The sequence below is a fragment of the Bufo bufo genome, chromosome 5, assembly GCF_905171765.1.
Source record: "Bufo bufo chromosome 5, aBufBuf1.1, whole genome shotgun sequence".
Lineage (NCBI taxonomy): Eukaryota > Metazoa > Chordata > Amphibia > Anura > Bufonidae > Bufo > Bufo bufo.
In genome coordinates, this window is record NC_053393.1 from 86,292,469 (window position 1) to 86,311,725 (window position 19,257).

At 42.5% G+C, this 19,257-nt stretch overlaps 1 protein-coding gene across 1 annotated transcript in view; it reads right to left on the reverse strand.

The window, feature by feature from the left end:
* LOC121001278 (Y+L amino acid transporter 2-like) overlaps positions 1-19,257 on the reverse strand; it is a 134,810-nt gene that overhangs the window by 49,913 nt on the left and 65,640 nt on the right. Inside the window, exons 3-4 of the mRNA XM_040432271.1 lie at positions 14,981-15,106; positions 2,154-2,298 (exon numbers count right to left, since the gene is read on the reverse strand). Of these exons, the coding sequence (XP_040288205.1) occupies positions 2,154-2,298; positions 14,981-15,106 (271 nt within the window). The remainder of the gene's footprint in view (positions 1-2,153; positions 2,299-14,980; positions 15,107-19,257) is intronic.

Sequence of the window (19,257 nt, forward strand, 5' to 3'; positions counted from 1 at the left end):
TACCATTTTTGGGTACATAGGATTTTTTGATTATTCATTATTACACTTTATTGGGCAAGGTGACCAAAAAATTGGCTGTTTTGGAACAGTTTTTATTTATTTATTTTTACAGCGTTTATCTGAGGGGTTTGGTCATGTGACAGTTTTATAGAGCAGATCGTTACGGACGTGGAAATACCTAATATGTATACTTTTTTTTATTTATTTAAGTTTTACACAATAATAGCATTTCTGAAACCAAAAAAATGATGTTTTAGTGTCTCCATAGTCTGAGAGCCATAGCTTTTTAATTTTTTGGGCGATTGTCTTAAATAGGGTATCATTTTTTGCAGGATGAGGTGACGGCTTGATTGGTACTATTTTGGGGGTCATAAGCCTTTTTGATCGCTTGCTGTTGCACTTTTTGTTATGTAAGGTGACAAAAATAGCTTTTTTTACACCGTTTTTAAAAAAATTTTTATGGTGTTTATCGGACGGGGTCTATCATGTGATATATTTATAGAGACGGTCGTTACGGACACGGTGATACCTAATATGTGTATTTTTTCTTTTCTTTTATTTTTTTATAGAAAAAGGCAATTTATTTTTTTAATTTTACATTTTTATTTATTTATTTATTTTTACTTTTATTATTTTCACTTTTTTTTATCAAGTCCCTCTTGGATCTTGAAGATCCATTGGGGCTGATGGCTGTACTATACTTTGCAATGCTCTTGCATTGCAAAGTATAATACAATCAGATGCCCTGTAGGTGGCAACAGCGGACGCTTTTGGAAAGCGTCCGGTTGCCATGGCAACCATCGGGCGCTGTAATCGCAGCGCAGCAGCCCCGATGGGGGAGAGAGGGAGCCCCCTCCCTCTATTAACCCCATGGATGCCGCTGCCGCGGCATCTATGGGGTTACAGCAGAGTGTCAGCATAGAGCTGACACTCGCTGCTGATGGCGGCGGCTCAGGAATGGAGCCGCCGCCATCACACACAGCAGGGGGACCGGGGTCAGCGCTGGAAAGGGGGGGGGGGTCGGGGGTGATTCGGCCGCCAGCATTGAGGGAGGCTGGGGCAGGACTAATGTATGGGGCGGGGAGGGGGTGGACCGCATCAGGGCAGGAGGCAGGAGATGAGCGCAGGAGGCAGGAGAGGGGCACAGATCGGGAGGGGCACAGATGGGGGGGGCACAGATCCGGGGGCACAGAGGGGCACCAAGGGCTTGGAGGGGCACAGATCGGGGGGCATGAGGAACACTACCTGCTTTCAGGCTGTGATCTGCAGAGCGCAGATCAGAGCCTGAAACCGGCATTTTTTCACTGCCGCGATCCGATTGGTTAGTCTGCACAGACTAACCAATCGGGTCAATTGCCGGCAAGGGGCCACTCTGATTGGTCCCTTGCCAGCATTACTGAACTGTATGCTGTCCGTGACAGCAGCAGGGCAGGGCAGGGGCAGAAGCTTTAATCCAAGCGTTTTGCAGCGCTTGGATTAAAGAACTGCCTTGACGTTTATAGACGTGATAGCTGCACGGGGCATGTGCAAATATCACGTATATAAACGGATTGCAGTTGGGAAGGGGTTAATAAAGTTATTTCAAGCATTTGGTGTGCTCTTTAAACCTACTGTTTCCAAAGAACGGCGCTAGAGGAATTACAGAGTACTGGACAGTCTGGTTAGACTAAAAAGTCAGAGATATCAAAATTCTTCTAATGCCACAGCGCAAAAGGCACTTTATAGTGCTGCGCCTGCCACAGTATTTATCAGAAGGCTTCATGGGGGGCAAGTCCCTACACACTCTAGAATTAAACCTCTTGAAAAGATTGCTCTCACCCATGTAAGGCCGTACCACTGGGCTAGTGTTATTCAGTAAATATTTTGTTGTTGCACTGCTCCTAAATGTGTCCCCGCCATCATTCGGAATCTTGCAACTTTACATACCCGCATACTTCATCATCTTATTTTGTTCCTTTATCTTATATGTATACATCATGCCTGAGATAAAGTAAGCCCCAATGGGGACAGGACGTCATGTGAGTGACGACATTCTGTTTATGTCACTGCTCAATATGTTACATGGTGTAAAATGTAAACATTTCCATAAAATAAAACAAAGAATAAAATAAATGTGACAGTTGCAGTTATTTTAATTCTGTAGAACAACCTACCTCTTTGGATCCTTCATTTCTTCTGTGACAAAGTTCAGCGTGTCCCATCCAGAATAAGAATAAAGAGCAGAATAAAAGGCAAGAGCCAGGAATCCCACATTTGTGGTTGAGCCTTGAAATGATGCCTGTAGATTATCGGTTTCACCTAGGAAAAAAGCAGCGACTGTGAGCGAGCCTCCTTCTATGATCTTGAGGCAACATACTGTAATTCATGGTGTTCTGCAGGGTGGATTCAGAACTTCAAGTCAGTATTATCTATTCGAGTGGTAGTTGGTGCAGGCATATTTAAAGGGGTTTCCGGTTTCATGATATTGATGACCTATCCTTAGGAAAATTACAGCTTTTCATCACATTCACTTGAATGAGAGAGGAAGCTATAATTACCATGTACTGCTGCTACAATGTAGATGGCATGCAAGTAAACACTGAAGAGGACACATCGGTTGCACAAGCTCCTTAGCATCTTCAAACAGCCGATCAACGGTGGTGCTGAGAGTTGGATCATCACCTGATCATCATCTGATATTGACAATATATCCTGAGCATAGGTCATCATTATCATGAAACCGGACAACCCCTTTAAGTTGAAGAATTACTTTGAGGGCTTTCTCTGGTTATTGTTAGTTTCTTAATCTCTTAAGGACCCGCGCCGTATATGTATGGCGGGCTGATCGGGCGGATGCAGGTGCTGCACCCACCTGATCAGCGTCAGGGGTCCGGCAGTCACTGATGCCGGTGCATTAACCCTCGCACTGCCTCGGCTAACGGTGACCGCGGCACGTGGAGGATCATGCCGGGTGCGGGGTGGCCATCGTGTCCCCGCGCTGCTGTGACGGGGACCCGATGGCAGGGAAGGCAGCCCGATGAGATCCAGTCCCCTGGATCTTACAGGCAAGCAGGCTGAAGTAAATTACACTGTGTAATACACTTACAGCCAATGCATCACAATACAGAAGTACTGTAATGCATTGTAAAGGGGATCAGACCCCAAAAGTTGAAGTCCCAGAGTGGGACAAAAAATTAAGTGAAAAAAAAGTTTTACAAAAAAATTAAGTTTCAAGTAAAAAAAATAGCGTCTTTTTCCCAAAATAAAGTAAAAAAAAAAATAGGAAAAAATAGGGAAAAAAAAGAAAAGTAGGCACATTAGGTATTGCCACATCCGTATCGACCAGCCCTATAAAAATATCATATGACCTAACCCCTCAGATGAACACCGTCCAAAAAAATAAATAAAAAAACTATGCTAAAAAAAACATTTTTTTGTCACCTTGCATCACTAAAAGTGCAACACCAAGTGATCAAAAAGACCGAATGCCCCCCAAAATAGTACCAATCTAATCGTAACCTCATCCCTCAAAAAATGAGCTCCTACCTAAAACAATTGCCCAAAAAATAAAAAACTATGGCTCTCAGACTATGGCTCTCAGACACTAAAACATGATATTTTTTTGTTTCAAAAATGCTTTTATTGTGTTAAATGTAAAAAAAATTAAAAAGTAGACATATTTAGTATCGCTGCGTCTGTAACAACCTGCTCTATAAAAAATACCACATGACCTAACCCCTCAGGTGAACACCGCAAAAAAGATAAAACTGTGTCAAAAAAACCTGCAAAAATGATACCCTACCTAAGACAATCGCCCAAAAAATAAAAAAAACTATGGCTCTCAGACTATGGAGACACTAAAACATAATTTTTTTTGTTTCAAAAATGATATTATTGTGTAAAACATAAATAAATAAAAAAAATGTATAAATATTAGGTATCGCCATGTCCATAATGACCTGCTCAATAAAAATATCACATGACCTAACCGCTCAGGTGAACACGGTAAAAAAATAAAAACGGTGTCAAAAAAGACATTTTTTGTCACCTTACATCACGAAAAGTGTAATACCAAGCGATCAAAAAGCCATACGTACCCCAAAATCATACCAATCAAACAGTCATCTCATCCCACAAAAAATGAGACCCTAACTAAGACAATCACAAAAAAAAAAAAAACTATGGCTCTCAGAATATGGAGACACTAAAACATGATTATTTTTTTTTTCAAAAATGCTGTTATTGTGCAAATCTTAAATAAATTTAAAAGTATACATATTTAGGTATCGCCGTGTCCGTAAGAACCTTCTGTATAAAAATTACACATAAACGAACCCCTCAGGTGAACACCATATAAAAAAAAAAAACGTTGTAAAAAAAAAAAAAATTTTTGTCCCCTTACATAACAAAAAGTTTAATACCAAGCGATCAAAAAGTCATATGCACCTAAAAATAGTACAAATCAATCCGTCATCTCATACTGCAAAAAAATGAGCCCCTACATAAGACAGTCGCCCAAAAAAAAAAAATATATGGCTTTCAGAATATGAAGACAGTAAAAAATTTTTTTTTCAAAAATGCTTTATTATGTGAAACTGAAACAAACAACAAAAAAAAGTTGTCATATTTGGTATTGTCGCGTACGTAACCTGCTCTTTAAAAATACCACATGATCTAACTTGTGGGATGAACACTGTAAATAACAAAAAATAAAAACGATGCCAAAACAGCTATTCTTTGTTACCTTGCCTCACAAAAAGTGTAATATAGAGCAACCAAAAATCATATGTACCCTAAAATAATACCAACACAACTGCCACCTTATCCCATAGTTTCCAAAATGGGGTAATTTTTTAGGAGTTTCTACTCTAGGGGTGCATCAGGGGGTCTTCAAATGTGACATGGCAACTTAAAATTATCCCAGTGAAATCTGCCCTCCAAAACCAATATGCCATTCCTTTCCTTCTGCGCCCTGCCATGTGCCCATACAGCAGTTTACGACCACATATGGGGGTGTTTCTGTAAACTACAGAATCAGGGCAATAAATATTGAGTTTTGTTTGGCTGTTAACCCTTGCTCTGTTACTGGAAAAAATGGATTAAAGTGGAAAATTTGCCAAAAAGTGCAATTCTGAAATTTTGTCTACATTTTCCTTTAATTTTTGTGAAACACCTAAAGGGTTAACAAAGTTTGTATTTAAGTTTTGAATACCTTGAGGGGTGTATTTTCCAAAATGGGGTCACTTTTTTGGAGTTTCTACTCTAGGGCTGCATCAGGGGGTCTTCAAATGTGTCATGGCAAATTAAAATTATCCCAGTGAAATCTGCCTTTCAAAAACCATAAGGCGTTCCTTTCCTTCTGCGCCCTGCCGTGTGCCTGTACAGTATTTTATGACCACATATGGGGTGTTTCTATAAACTACAGAATCAGGGTAATAAATATTGAGTTTTGTTTGGCTGTTAACCCTTGCTTTGTTAGCGAAAAAAAAAAATTCAAATGGAAAGTCTGCCAATGAACTGAAATTTTGAAATTTCATCAACATTTTCTTTTAAGGCCCCTTTCACACGGGCGAGTTTTACGCGCGGGTGCAATGCGTGAGTTGAACCTATTAATCCGTTTTAAACTTACAAACTGGCCATAGGGTACCGCCCTTTTGACACTCGGTGCATGATAGCTGGAGTAATGCAGCAGCGAGTTGGTGACCGTTGGCTTACGATAGCCCTCGGTCACCAGCTCGCCTTCTCTCACTGAGATCTCTACGTCCAGAAACTCCAGATGGTCACCGCCAAACTTATGCGTGAACAACATATTCATGTCGTTCACCTGGTTGAGATACTGAACAAAATTAGTGAAATCCAGCTCCGTCCCAGTCCACACGATGAGCACATCGTCGATGTATCTCAGATAAGTGTGGATACATGGAAGAAAGGGATTTGAGAGTGTGTACACATACCTGTCCTCAAATCTTGCTAAGTATAGATTTACAAAGGTACATGATACGGGCGTACCCATGGCGGTCCCAAACTTTTGCCTGTACCACGCATCCCCGAACCTGAAGGCATTATGCTTGAGAATGAATTCCAGTGCATCATGGATGAAACTGGAAAACTTCTCACTTTTGCCCATCTCGGACAAAATGTCTGTGACTACTTTAATGCCTGCGTCCTGGGGGATGCGCGTGTACAGGCTCTCAACATCTAAGGACACTAGTCGGAAGCCCTTCTGCCAAGGTATAGACCTTAATGCCTGGAGGAGGTCCGATGTGTCCCTGACGTATGAGGGTATGTTACTCACCATGGGCCTGAGTAGCCAGTCCATGTATTTGGACAAGGGTTCAGTCACTGACCCAACCCCAGACACAATGGGTCTGCCAGGGGGATGGGTCAGTGACTTATGGATCTTAGGTACAAAGTACCATGATGGTTTAGAGGGGAAGGGAGGCAGAGTATTATTCTCGCAATGCTTTTGGAGTAATCTCCTCAATAGACCCTGCACCTGATGTGTAGGGTCTATTTATATAATCTCATATTGTGCAACTGTCGGTGAGCCTCTGTGACATAATAGTCTTTTGTCATCAGGACCACATTGCCCCCCTTGTCCGCTGGTTTTATTATAATATCATCACGTGTTTGTAGCCATTTTAATGCCTTTTCTTCTCCAACATCCACATTTTTGGCTGCCCTGGGGTATACTAAAGCTTTCACCCCTTCTAAGACCTTTTGTTGGAATACGTCGATAGAACCACCAGCGGACAAGGGGGGGGGGGGTTAAATGTGGACCTGACACCTCCCCGAAAATCAACCCTATCACCCTCCGGTTGTGGGGTCGGAGTTTTGAATGATGAACCCGTCATCCATTCCAAACATTCCACCTCTATAGGGTTAAAATTGGCCATGGTGCTAAAACCCAGGGGTCCTATCACTACTGGTGTCTCCCCCTCCCTTGCTTCCTTTTTTATGGGTGGAATCCTGCTGAACAATTTTTTCAAAGTGAGCTTCCTAACCGCCTTGTACAGGTCTATGCTATCTCAAACCCGACCGGGTCAAACTGCTCCACCAAACTGTAATTGAGCCCCCGATTGAGGACTCGCACACAGTCCGGTGGAAGCACGGAGCCGGTCAGGTTGATAACCAGGTTCTGTACCACGCTACGGGCTGTTTTACTCAGCTGCAGTGCCACTCCGTCTCTTTCTCCTTAAGTATATCAGATTCTGGACTATGCTAACCAAGTGTATGTTATAAGGAGTAGAGCACGCAGTTTGTTTACCCTGCTTTGCAGCATGGAAGTCATCACAGAGGAGGAACGTGTCGGTTTGTCTGCGGGCAGACACTTATTTCACAGAGTGTAACCAGAAAGATCTGATAACCACCATGAGTACCAGGACACTAGAAATGAAAGTGTCGCAACTTGCAAAGAGGTTCGCCTCTATTGGACCATCAGCTCTTTAAGATCGTATCAGGAGAGCAGACGGGTCCCAAGAGGTCTAAGAATATACAAAGAGATGTCGCAATTTCAGGAAGACGTGGATTTTGCTCTAGAGTGGCAGAATATGCATCTGGAGTTTTCAGAAAAAATACAAGAGACGGTATTAAAAAGAAATTAAAAAGAATACCAATCTATTAAGATGGAATTAGACAAAGCTAAAGTGGAGCTGGCAACCCGCCTCACTGATAAGCAATTCAGCGACTTTGAAAGACGCCTGGAGACCAGATTGATTAATACGCAAAGGGACATCAAGGAAAAGAAAAGGGATAAATTCCTACGAGACAAACAGGACTTTGACGGGGATAAAGTGTTTAATTGGAACTCTAGTAACCGCATGAAGAAACGCAGGCAGCCGCGAAGGAGGAGCGACTACTGGACCACGGACTCGGACTCCAGTCACTCTGATGACACCATGACACAGGCCCCCATCATGCAGAGTAGCACCCAAGGTGCTCAGTCCCCTTTGGGTCACACACAAGAAGGGGGAGGGGCAAAGGGAAAAACATACAAAAAGCAAGGCCACAAAAGAAAGCAGGTGTCCTGGAGGAATTAGGAGACCCATCACCCCCTAGCGTGGTACAGAACCTGGTTATTAACCTGACCGGCTCCTTGCTTCCACTGGACTGTGTGCGAGTCCTCAATCGGGGGCTCAATTACAGTTTGGTGAAGCAGTTTGACCCGGTCGGGTTTGAGATAGACCTGTACAAGGCGGTTAGGAAGCTCACTTTGAAAAAATTGTTCAGCAGGATTCCACCCACAAAAAGGGAAGCAAGGGAGGGGGAGACACCAGTAGTGATAGGACCCCTGGGTTTTAGCACCATGGCCAATTTTAACCCTATAGAGGTGGAATGTTTGGAATGGATGACGGGTTCATCATTCAACACTCCGACCCCACAACCGGAGGGTGATAGGGTTGATTTTCGGGGAGGTGTCAGGTCCACATTTAACCCCCCCTTGTCCGCTGGTGGTTCTATCGACGTATTCCAACAAAAGGTCTTAGAAGGGGTGAAAGCTTTAGTATACCCCAGGGCAGCCAAAAATTTGGATGTTGGAGAAGAAAAAGCCTTAAAATGGCTACAAACACGTGATGATATAATAAAACCAGCGGACAAGGGGGGCAATGTGGTCCTGATGACAAAAGAGTATTATGTCACAGAGGCTCACCGACAGTTGCACAATAAGGAGGTCTATGAGATTATACAAATAGACCCTACACATCAGGTGCAGAGTCTATTGAGGAGATTACTCCATAAGCATTGCGAGAATAATACTCTGTCGCAAAAGATGGCAGAAAAATTACTGCCTCCCTTCCCCTCTAAACCATCATGGTACTTTGTACCTAAGATCCATAAGTCACTGACCCGTCCCTCTGGCAGACCCATTGTGTCTGGGGTTGGGTCAGTGACTGAACCCTTGTCCAAATACGTGGACTGGCTACTCAGGCCCATGGTGAGTAACATACCCGCATACGTCAGGGACACGTCGGACCTCCTCCAGGCATTAAGGTCTATACCTTGGCAGGAGGGCTTCCGACTAGTGTCCTTAGACGTTGAGAGCCTGTACACGCGCATCCCCCAGGATGCAGGCATTAAAGTAGTCACGTATATTTTGTCTGAGATGGGCAAAAGTGAGAAGTTTTCCAGTTTCATCCATGATGCACTGGAATTCATTCTCAAGCATAATGCCTTCAGGTTCGGGGATGCGTAGTACAGGCAAAAGTTTGGGACCGCCATGGGTACACCCGTATCATGTACCTTTGCAAATCTATACTTAGCAAGATTTGAGGACAGGTATGTGTACACACTCTCAAATCCCTTTCTTCCATGTATCCACACTTATCTGAGATACATTGACAATGTGCTCATCGTGTGGACTGGGACGGAGCTGGATTTCACTAATTTTGTTCAGTATCTTAACCAGGTGAACGACATGAATATGTTGTTCACGCATACGTTTGGCGGTGACCGTCTGGAGTTTCTGGACGTAGAGATCTCAGTGAGAGAAGGCGAGCTGGTGACCGAGGGCTATCGTAAGCCAACGGCCACCAACTCGCTGCTGCATTACTCCAGCTACCATGCACCAAGTGTCAAAAGGGCGGTACCCTATGGCCAGTTTGTCCATTTAAAACGGATTAATAGGTTCGAGGTTGATTACAACCGACAGGCTTTGGAGCTGAAGAATAGATTACTGGCCAGGGGGTACCCCCTTAGACTTTTGAACCAGGCCATGAAGAAGGCCGACCATATTAAACCCCAAATTGGCCCTGTACCTATTGAGAATGCAGATATAGAGAATATAGGGCCTAACGTTCTCATCCCTTTGTCTTCTCTTTCAAGTATGGACCCATGGCTCCTCTTATCAAGAGAGTCATAAAAGACAACTGGTCCATACTCGAAAGAGACGAGTCATTAAAAGAGATTACCAACACAACACCTATCATAGCCTTCAGGAGATGTCACACCTTGAGGGACAAGTTAGTCCGCAGCAGGTTCCTAGAGAAGAAACCTACCACATGGCTGGAGAGTTGGGGACCAACAGGAAACCGCAGGTGCGGACATTGTTCGTGCTGCAGGTTTAACCCCCAATGGAGCATCTTGAGGTTCGGAGGGATCCAACACATAGTGAACTCCCTCATCACCTGCAAAATCAGATATGTAGTGTACCTTATTAAATGCACATGTGGAAGGTTTTATATAGGCAAAACTATCGGGGGTCTCCATGAAAGAATCATGGAACATTTAAACTCCCTGTCCACAGGGAAAGGCTGTATGCGATTAATAGATTATGTGAGGGAGGAGCATGCAGGGAACAGCTCTACTCTCAGTTTTGCCGGCGTAGAAGTATTACAGAGTCTACCACAGGGGGGCGATAGACACAAGGAACTCCTCAGACGAGAGAGTAGATGGATCCTACGTTCAGACGCAATGGGACCCCTGGGGTTAAACGATAAAATAGACATGGGAATATTCTTGTAGGGACCCGATTTCTCATGTGAAGTTGTATGTGGAATTACATTATTTTGGTACTGTTTTTAATAGTTGTGTTGTTGTTTGTCTTTCAGATGTGACGCGGTTTATTCTGACGCACAGGGGCAGGCGCCGGAATGGTTCAGTACCTGTTGGGCGCAGGTAATACCGCGTCACAGGCTGAGCATCTTAAAAGACCAGGTGGATCGAGCACTTGATTAAGGGCCAGAGGAAGCACTTAGGTGTGAAACGGCCGTCGCCCATTCAGCTGGTTACACTGCTGTATATGTTGTCCGCTACCCACTGCCAATAAAGAGAAGATTGTATTAGTGCAAAGGGGTGAGTGCCGTCTGTCTTGTCTACTATTGTCCATGCTTTAGCACTGCCCTAGCTGTTTTACAGGCTAGGGCAGCGCTAAAGCCCGCCCATCAGTGCCGGTGACATCACCGCGCTTCCTGGCAGCCGGAACTCCGGAAATGCTATTTAGCACGGGGCAAAAGAGAACATCGGAGCATGAACTGCTCCGATGCTCAAGTCAGGGGGGCTGCCTGGGTGAAAATGGAGGTATGTCCGGGTTCAGCTCTGAACCTGGACAACCCCTTTAAGGTGAAAAATGTCAGGTTCCTTAAGGGGTTAAGGTCCAGTTTTGTCTGTCTTTGTTGTATGGCTATTTATTGGTTGTTGTTAAAGTAAAGCAACTTACCTATACTAAAAAGCTTTCTTCTAAACTGTCTTTCAGTAAAGCTTTCTTCTAAACTTTTTTTTTCTAGTGAAAATATATCCAATTAAAGCAAATTTACAAATTCTAATATAAAGGCAGTATATGAAATAGGAAAAAGTGCAGTGTTTTTGTCTGTTTTGTTGGTGGAGTAACTTTTGCAATAAATTCATGAATTGTTTTCAACTTTTTTTTGGTTTGCGCCATGCCCAGTATTTTGTATTTCCATAGGGACGGACAGATATTTTATGGGCAGCGTGATGCCCCATGTCTCAAGTTTATACATTATCTTATTGCCGCTCCTGCAGTATGTCTGCTGTTTGAAGTTTGTCCCTGCAATCTCCTTGTAGCCAAGCTCTAATGTAACCAGTTCCTCCCTTTTCCTTATGGTGGCCACCATTTTATAGATATGCTTCTACAGTCCACATGTTCTGACAAACCTCAGCAAAAACTCATCTTTTCACCCACTGTTTTGTGCATAATTTAAGGATTTAGACTGAAATAAGCCTCATCTGGATTCTTCATACATGCCTGCAGGCTTGGACTGGCCCACGGGGGTACAGGTGAATCCCCGGTGGGCCCCAGAGCAAAGTGGGGCCCTTGTCTTTCACTCTCTGTCCCATAACACAGTAGACTGAATGCATTACATATAGATAGGTAGTGTACAGCACCTTATCCAGCCTAAGTTCATATTAAAAACTGGGTAGAATATTTAAGTAACTGCCCAGTTTATTATTATAGACATGTTCATGTAGCTGAGATGACTTCTAGGTATAGAGGAAAGCTACCAGTGTCCTCCTTTCCCAGAGACCTGCCTTCTCAAAGTTGCTGCAGGGACCCCCATAATGAATCATCTTGTAGCGTCTTACTGCTGCTGTGTGAGCAGGGAATATTTGTATGTATCCGTATGGTGGGCCCCCAAAATAAATTTTACGGGTGGGCCCTAGGTACCCCAGTCCGACACTGCATGCCTGATCAGTGGAGTTGACATTGCCTAAATAGATATCAGGTGAAACTGATCAATACAGACCTACAGATGTAGCCAGCACCAAAATCAATGGGATAGTGTGCCATCCCAGAAGTGTAACTGAACAGCACTTTTAGGCAAGGGCTACATGGCGACACTGGTCACGCGACACCTATCGCGGCCAGGATCACTGAGTAGAGGTGATCCCATAGAAATGAATTGGATCTCTGCAGCAGTCGCATGAAATCCAACACGGCAGGATTTATTCAGTCTGCTGAGGCAATCCCATTAATTTCTATGGGCTGCCCGCTACTCAGCGATTATGGCTGCGATAGGTGTCACGTGACCCTTGTCGCCATGTAGCCCTTGCCTAAAGCTTTAGAAGCTTTGTACATAATTAAACTAAGTTAGTGAGATAAGCTAGTGGGATAACGCATAAGGTTTGACTTTAATGCTGGCTACATCTGTATGTATTGAGTTTAGACCATGGAGAATTGCATTTTTAGCAAGATTTATCAATTGTGACTTTTTAAAATGTCGCTCAAAAAGTCGCAAGTCTACTCCAATCCCTAGTGGCGTAGAAAGTGACTGCACCTTTAGAATAAATAAAATTAGACTATAGATAATTTTTGCAAAAAATGTAACAATTAGTGTGCAAAAATTGGTAAATCTGTTGTAAAAAAAAATGGCGTGCAAAAGCAGAGACGTCAAAGTGACTTCAAATATTCAAATATTACAAAATTATGAAAGCGACTTAGGCTGGATGATACATTTGTTGCATCTTTGGACATGTTGGGCTAATGTTACACCACCTTTTCTATCAGTTTACCTTGTGCTAAAATTTTGGCTCAATTTTAGAAGGGATCATTACCTATCAAAGTATCATTAATTGTTTTCTTTCTCCCTTGTGCCATGATCTAATCCCCCTATTGCTCCTTAAATGGCCTCTGTCAGCAGTTTTGTACCTATGAAACTGGCTGACCTGTTACATGTGCACTTGGCAGCTGAAGGCATCTGTGTTGGTCTCATGTTCATATGTGTCTGCACTGCTGAGAAATATGATGTTTTATCTTTTATCAAATGAGCCTCTAGGATCAATGCGGGCGTTGCCATTACACCTAGAGGATCGTCTATCTCTACAACAGCTGCACCCTTTGCACTGTGATTGACAAGACAAAATGAAATGTTGTAAATCAAAATGCAGAGGAAGCAGCAGTTGCAGACAGAGCAGAGCCTCTAAATGTAACAGCAACGCCCCCGTTGATCCTAGAGGCTCATATTCATATATTAAAACATCATTTTTCTCAGCAATGTGGGCACATATGAACATAGTAACATATATATATATATATATATATATATATATATATACAGTACAGACCAAAAGTTTGGACACACCTTCTCATTCAAAGAGTTTTCTTTATTTTCATGACAATGAAGGCATCAAAACTATGAATTAACACATGTGGAATTATATACATAACAAACAAGTGTGAAACAACTAAAAATGTGTCATATTCTAGGTTCTTCAAAGTAGCCACCTTTTGCTTTGATTACTGCTTTGCACACTCTTGGCATTCTCTTGATGAGCTTCAAGAGGTAGTCCCCTGAAATGGTCTTTCAACAGTCTTGAAGGAGTTCCCAGAGATGCTTAGCACTTGTTGGACCTTTTGCCTTCACTCTGCGGTCCAGCTCACCCCAAACCATCTCGATTGGGTTCAGGTCCGGTGACTGTGGAGGCCAGGTCATCTGGCGCAGCACCCCATCACTCTCCTTTATGGTCAAATAGCCCTTACTTTCAAAGTTTTCCCAATTTTTCGGCTGACTGACTGACCTTCATTTCTTAAAGTAATGATGGCCACTCGTTTTTCTTTACTTAGCTGCTTTTTTCTTGCCATAATACAAATTCTAACAGTCTATTCAGTAGGACTATCAGCTGTGTATCCACCTGACTTCTCCTCAACGCAACTGATGGTCCCAACCCCATTTATAAGGCAAGAAATCCCACTTATTAAACCTGACAGGGCACACCTGTGAAGTGAAAACCATTTCAGGGAACTACCTCTTAAAGCTCATCAAGAGAATGCCAAGAGTGTGCAAAGCAGTAATCAAAGCAAAAGGTGGCTACTTTGAAGAACCTAGAATATGACATATTTTCAGTTGTTTCACACTTGTTTGTTATGTATATAATTCCACATGTGTTAATTCATAGTTTTGATGCCTTCATAGTCATGAAAATAAAGAAAACTCTTTGAATGAGAAGGTGTGTCCAAACTTTTGGTCTGAACTGTATATATATATATATATATATATATATATGTATATATATGCTCCCAAGGGGAACAAAAACATCAAGCCCAACAACATAAATTGGAAAAATATCAGTTTATTAAACAAGAAAGTAAAAAATACATAATAGAAAACATCCAAGAGATTATAGAAACAGAAGTAGGTAACCATAACCATAATGATGTACTAAGTCACTGGCCACTGGCCTTACTCCCCCCAAAAAGATTGTATAATATGTCCAGGACTAACCTCAGGGAAACTGGGTGGTGTTACAAATAGCACCATATAATCACATATCAAGCCTATATTAAATTATATAATAATCAGAAAGGGGGACGTCCACCATAATCCTCAAATAATAATTAGGCTAAAGAGCAATGAATCACATCAAAAACTCACACCCGCAAAACCAACCTGTAGACATGATCAGGGGAAGAAAACCAAAAGAATGGCTAGAAAACGCCTCGACGCACGTTTTGCTTGCTCAGATTCAGGACAGTTTGCAAGTGCAATCTTAAATTCAACACGGCACAGAACAAAATAATTACTGAAGAAATGAGAACGAATACCTGTACCTTGACCAATCTTCACAAGACCTACTGAGATGATCATAAGGAGAGCCAAAATCTTGGCATAGGTGAAGATATCTTGAATTCTTGTTCCCCATTTTACATGGACGCAATTAATGAAGGTCAAAGTGCCTGAATGGAAAACCAAATGGAAAAACATGAAATCAATGACACAAGTCACTTTGTATTTACTCTAGTGAGCAGATATTGTGCATTACTTTCTAATGGGAACTAACGACAGTCTTGATAATAACTTAAGGTTGAAAGTTTGACCCCCTACCTCACTAATAACACAAAATTATCTAGAACTGATCTTCAACATGAATTAAAGTATACAGGAGACTGTGGGGGAGACCGACATTTCATAGGCTGGTCTTAGAATAAAGTTTTAGAATAAATTCCACTGTCATTATTTGCTCCAAAATGATTAAGAGGTGCAGGTCGATTAATCATTTTGCAGCATCACAGGAGGTCTGTGCAAAATAGGCTGAAATCTACGCCAGAGGATAAATTTCAAATGTAACTAATTTAAACGTAGATGGCATAAGTATTCATAAAGGGGTATTCTGGTTATGTGAAGTTATCCCCTATCACTATTAGATCCATGATGTCCTACCACTGGGGCCATCACTGATCACAAGTATAGGGACCCCATACCCTGTGGAGCCCCCCCTTCCCAAAATAAAGGGAGCAGACCAGTCAGGCATGTGCGCAGCTGCTCCTTTCATTACTATGGGAGTTCCAAAGATAGTCAAGTACAGAGCTCCAATATCTCTAGAACTCCCAAAAGAATGAACTGAAAGGTTGCACACAGGCCGTTTCTACACTGGCCAGTGCTTAATCAAATTTTGCTATGGAAACTACGAGATAGGACAATCGCTTTAAGATGTGAAATTTTTGAAAATGAGTGGCATAATGCCATAAAATTCTAGTGAATGATCATTTACAAAACTTTATTCACACGACAGAAAAAGTCAGTACAGATTTAGGCCTCCTTCACACTTCGGTAGTTTAATTTAAGCCAAAACTTTCAATGGTTTTTAAATAGAGGAAAGTTAGGCTACTTTCACACCTGTGTTCAGGGCGGATCCGTCTTATATCTGCACAGACGGATCCGCACCTATAATGCAAATGCTTGTATCCTTTCAGAACGGATCCGTTTGCATTATTCTTTAAAAAAAAAGTCTAAGTCAAAACAGATCTGTCCTGACTTACATTGAAAGTCAATGGATCCGTTTTCAATTGCACCATATTGTGTCAGTGAAAAACGGAGCCAAACTGATGCATTCGGAACGGATCCTTATCCATTCAGAATGCATTGGGGCTGAACTGATCTGTTTTGGACCGCTTGTGAGAGCCCTGAAACGGATCTCACAAGCGGACCCAGAAACGCCAGTGTGAAAGTAGCCTAAAATGGAACCTGGACACTGAAGAGTGCATGAGGCCTTAGACCACTTTCACACACCAATAGTTTGGTCAGTATTTGGCATCAAAACCAGGCCTTAGACCTGCACAGAGAAAATACTGTATAATGGAAACATTTGTAACCCCTTCTAAGTGCTGGACCCACTCCAGGTTTGGGCTTACAAATACTGATACAAAATACTAACCAAATACTGGCCAAAGGGACGTAGAGTTTAAAGGGTTGGTCCAGCATTTGCTAAGTGATGACCTTATCTCAGGATAAGCTATCACTAGCTGATTGTGGAGGTCCAACACCATGCATGCTGGAACTACACAGCTCTGTCTGTCAACCTGGTAGTGAAGGGAGCTCATTACTAAAGTACTTCGCCCATTGAAGTCAATGGGAACAATGCTGCAGTGAAGAGAACTGACCAATATAAGGTTGACAGATCTGTGTAGTTCCAGCGACAGAGCCATACCCAAACAGCTGGGGTGTTGGGCTACCACTGATCAGCTTGTGATGGCATATCCTGAGGATAGGCCATCACTTAGTAAAAGCTGGACAACCCCTTTGCTTTCACAGAAATTTATTTTTCATCTGTATTTTTTGAACCTACACTACTCACAAAAACCTAGGGAAATTTGGCTTTAGGGTGAAATTTATGGAAAATGTAAAATGTTCACGCTACAGTGATATTATATCATGAAAGTAGGGCATTTAAGTAGAAGCATGCAATGGTGAATTCCTCATCTCAAACAGTGGTGGGTATACCCCCACAAAAATGTCAGTGTCTCAATAACTTGTCATGTGGCTTTGAGCATCAATTACATTTGACAACGATATCTCATCCTTTTCGACTTATTGTCTGCTGAGGCATGGCATCCCACTCTTCTTGAAGGGCGGCCCTCAGGTCATTGAGGTTCTGGGGTACAAAGGTACGAGCCTCTACACAGCGACTCAGCTAATCCCATAGGTTTTCAATGGGATTTAGATCTGGCGAAAGTGCAGGCCACTTCATTTGAGGTACCCTAGTCTCCAGTAGCCGTTCCCTAATGATGCGACTTCCATGAGCTGGAGCATTGTTGTCCATGAAGATGAAATTAGGCCTGATTTGTTCATGCAAAGGCACAATGACTGGATTAATGATGTTATTCAAGTAGTATGGGCTTGTCACTGTACCATTCACAAAGTGTAGGGCAGTTCTATATTGACTAGACACACCTGCCCACACTGTAACACCACCACCACCAAAGGCAAACAGTGGCTGATATATAGCCCTCTACTTGACGTCTGGAAGCCATCATTTCTGCTCAGCGTGAATCGACTTTCATCAGTGAGCCGCAGTGGTCCCACGTCTAGCGTAGAAGCTTCCTAGCCCATGCAAGACGATGACGCCTGTGATCAGGTACCCTTGCAGGTCGTTTAGCACCCAGACCACGCTGATATAAATGGTTTTGAATGGTCTGAAGTGACACTTGGGTGCCTCTCACCTCCCTTAAATGTGCCTGGAATTGTATGGCATTCATCATCCAGTTCCGCAGGGCATTGTTCACAGTGAATCGGTCATCGGTGTGGGATGTGGCCATAGGACGTCCGCTTCTATGCCTTTTTCTGACTCTTCCAGTTTCTCTGTATGTCTGTTGCAACCTGCTGGCCACTCTAAGCTCAGTGGCCACTTCCATCTGAGAATATCCTGCTTGAAGCCTCGCAATGGCGAGGTACTCTTGATCTATTGTTAGGTGTCGTCTTGGTCTCATGATGTCAAAATGTGAACAGTATGATGAGGAGCACTGTCTAAATACAAATTCTTATTGAACCAGAAAAATGTATTGGGCGATTCATGGATTAAACCCCTGCTGTGAATTTTGCCATTAAGCTCTTTGTTAGAGAACAACAAGTTGTGCAAAAAGTACTGAAACATTGAACAGTTGGACATGTGCATTCAAAAGTTTAGAGAAGGTCACACTAAGTTCACCTGTAACCTGTAGATTGCATTGTAGGTTCATCCTGAAATTTCACTCACAAGCCATATATCCCTTCCCGAACTTTTTGTGAGTAGTGTAGCCAAAAAGATAAAAGTGCTATGCTAAGGTAGATATACACTGGGACGTAAAGAGGTATGTATTAAAAGGAGTCTGTCAGCATTTTTGACTGATACAATTCTGACAGCACTACCTTTTGTGAAACTTTTATCATCAAGAGTAGTGTGAATATGTAACCTTCTTACCAGTGGCTGTATTTGTGAGCTATCTCCTCCCTTCTAATACTCAGCTGTGTCAGGTGGCCAGCAATCAGACTTTCCAAATAACACAGCATCTTATGTGTGGACAGGAAGTCAGGTTCTGTATGTATTCCTATGGGAGTCTCAATGTCAGTCTCATAGGAATGAGCAGAGAAGTAACTGACTTCCTGTCCGGTGTCAGTTGGAGATCAGAGAGTTTGTCACATGACATGGCTAAAAAATAGAATGAAGGGGATAGCTCACAAATACAGTCACTGATGAGAAGATTACATTCACTACAGATTATATTGTGCACCTTTCTATCAGGTCAGAGAATTAAAAAAAAATTGTGTTTGCAGTGAAGATTGAGAGTAGAGAGATTTTCAAAAAATTCGATTCAACCGGTTCGACAAATTTTTAGAAAAAATTTGGTTCGATCTGAATTTATTTGCGGCAAATCGCGTTGAAAACATCTATTTCCTGGAGAGAGCCTTTATAGTGGTGGAGAACACTGTGCCTTGCAGTAACACGCATAGGGAGTCTGCTCTGGTAGTGAAATAATACAGTGAGTCAGTATGACATGCAGATGACAGGCGTCACTCTTAGAATCACTGCACACTTCACTTATTTGGGCAGTCATGGGGCCAAAACTGACCA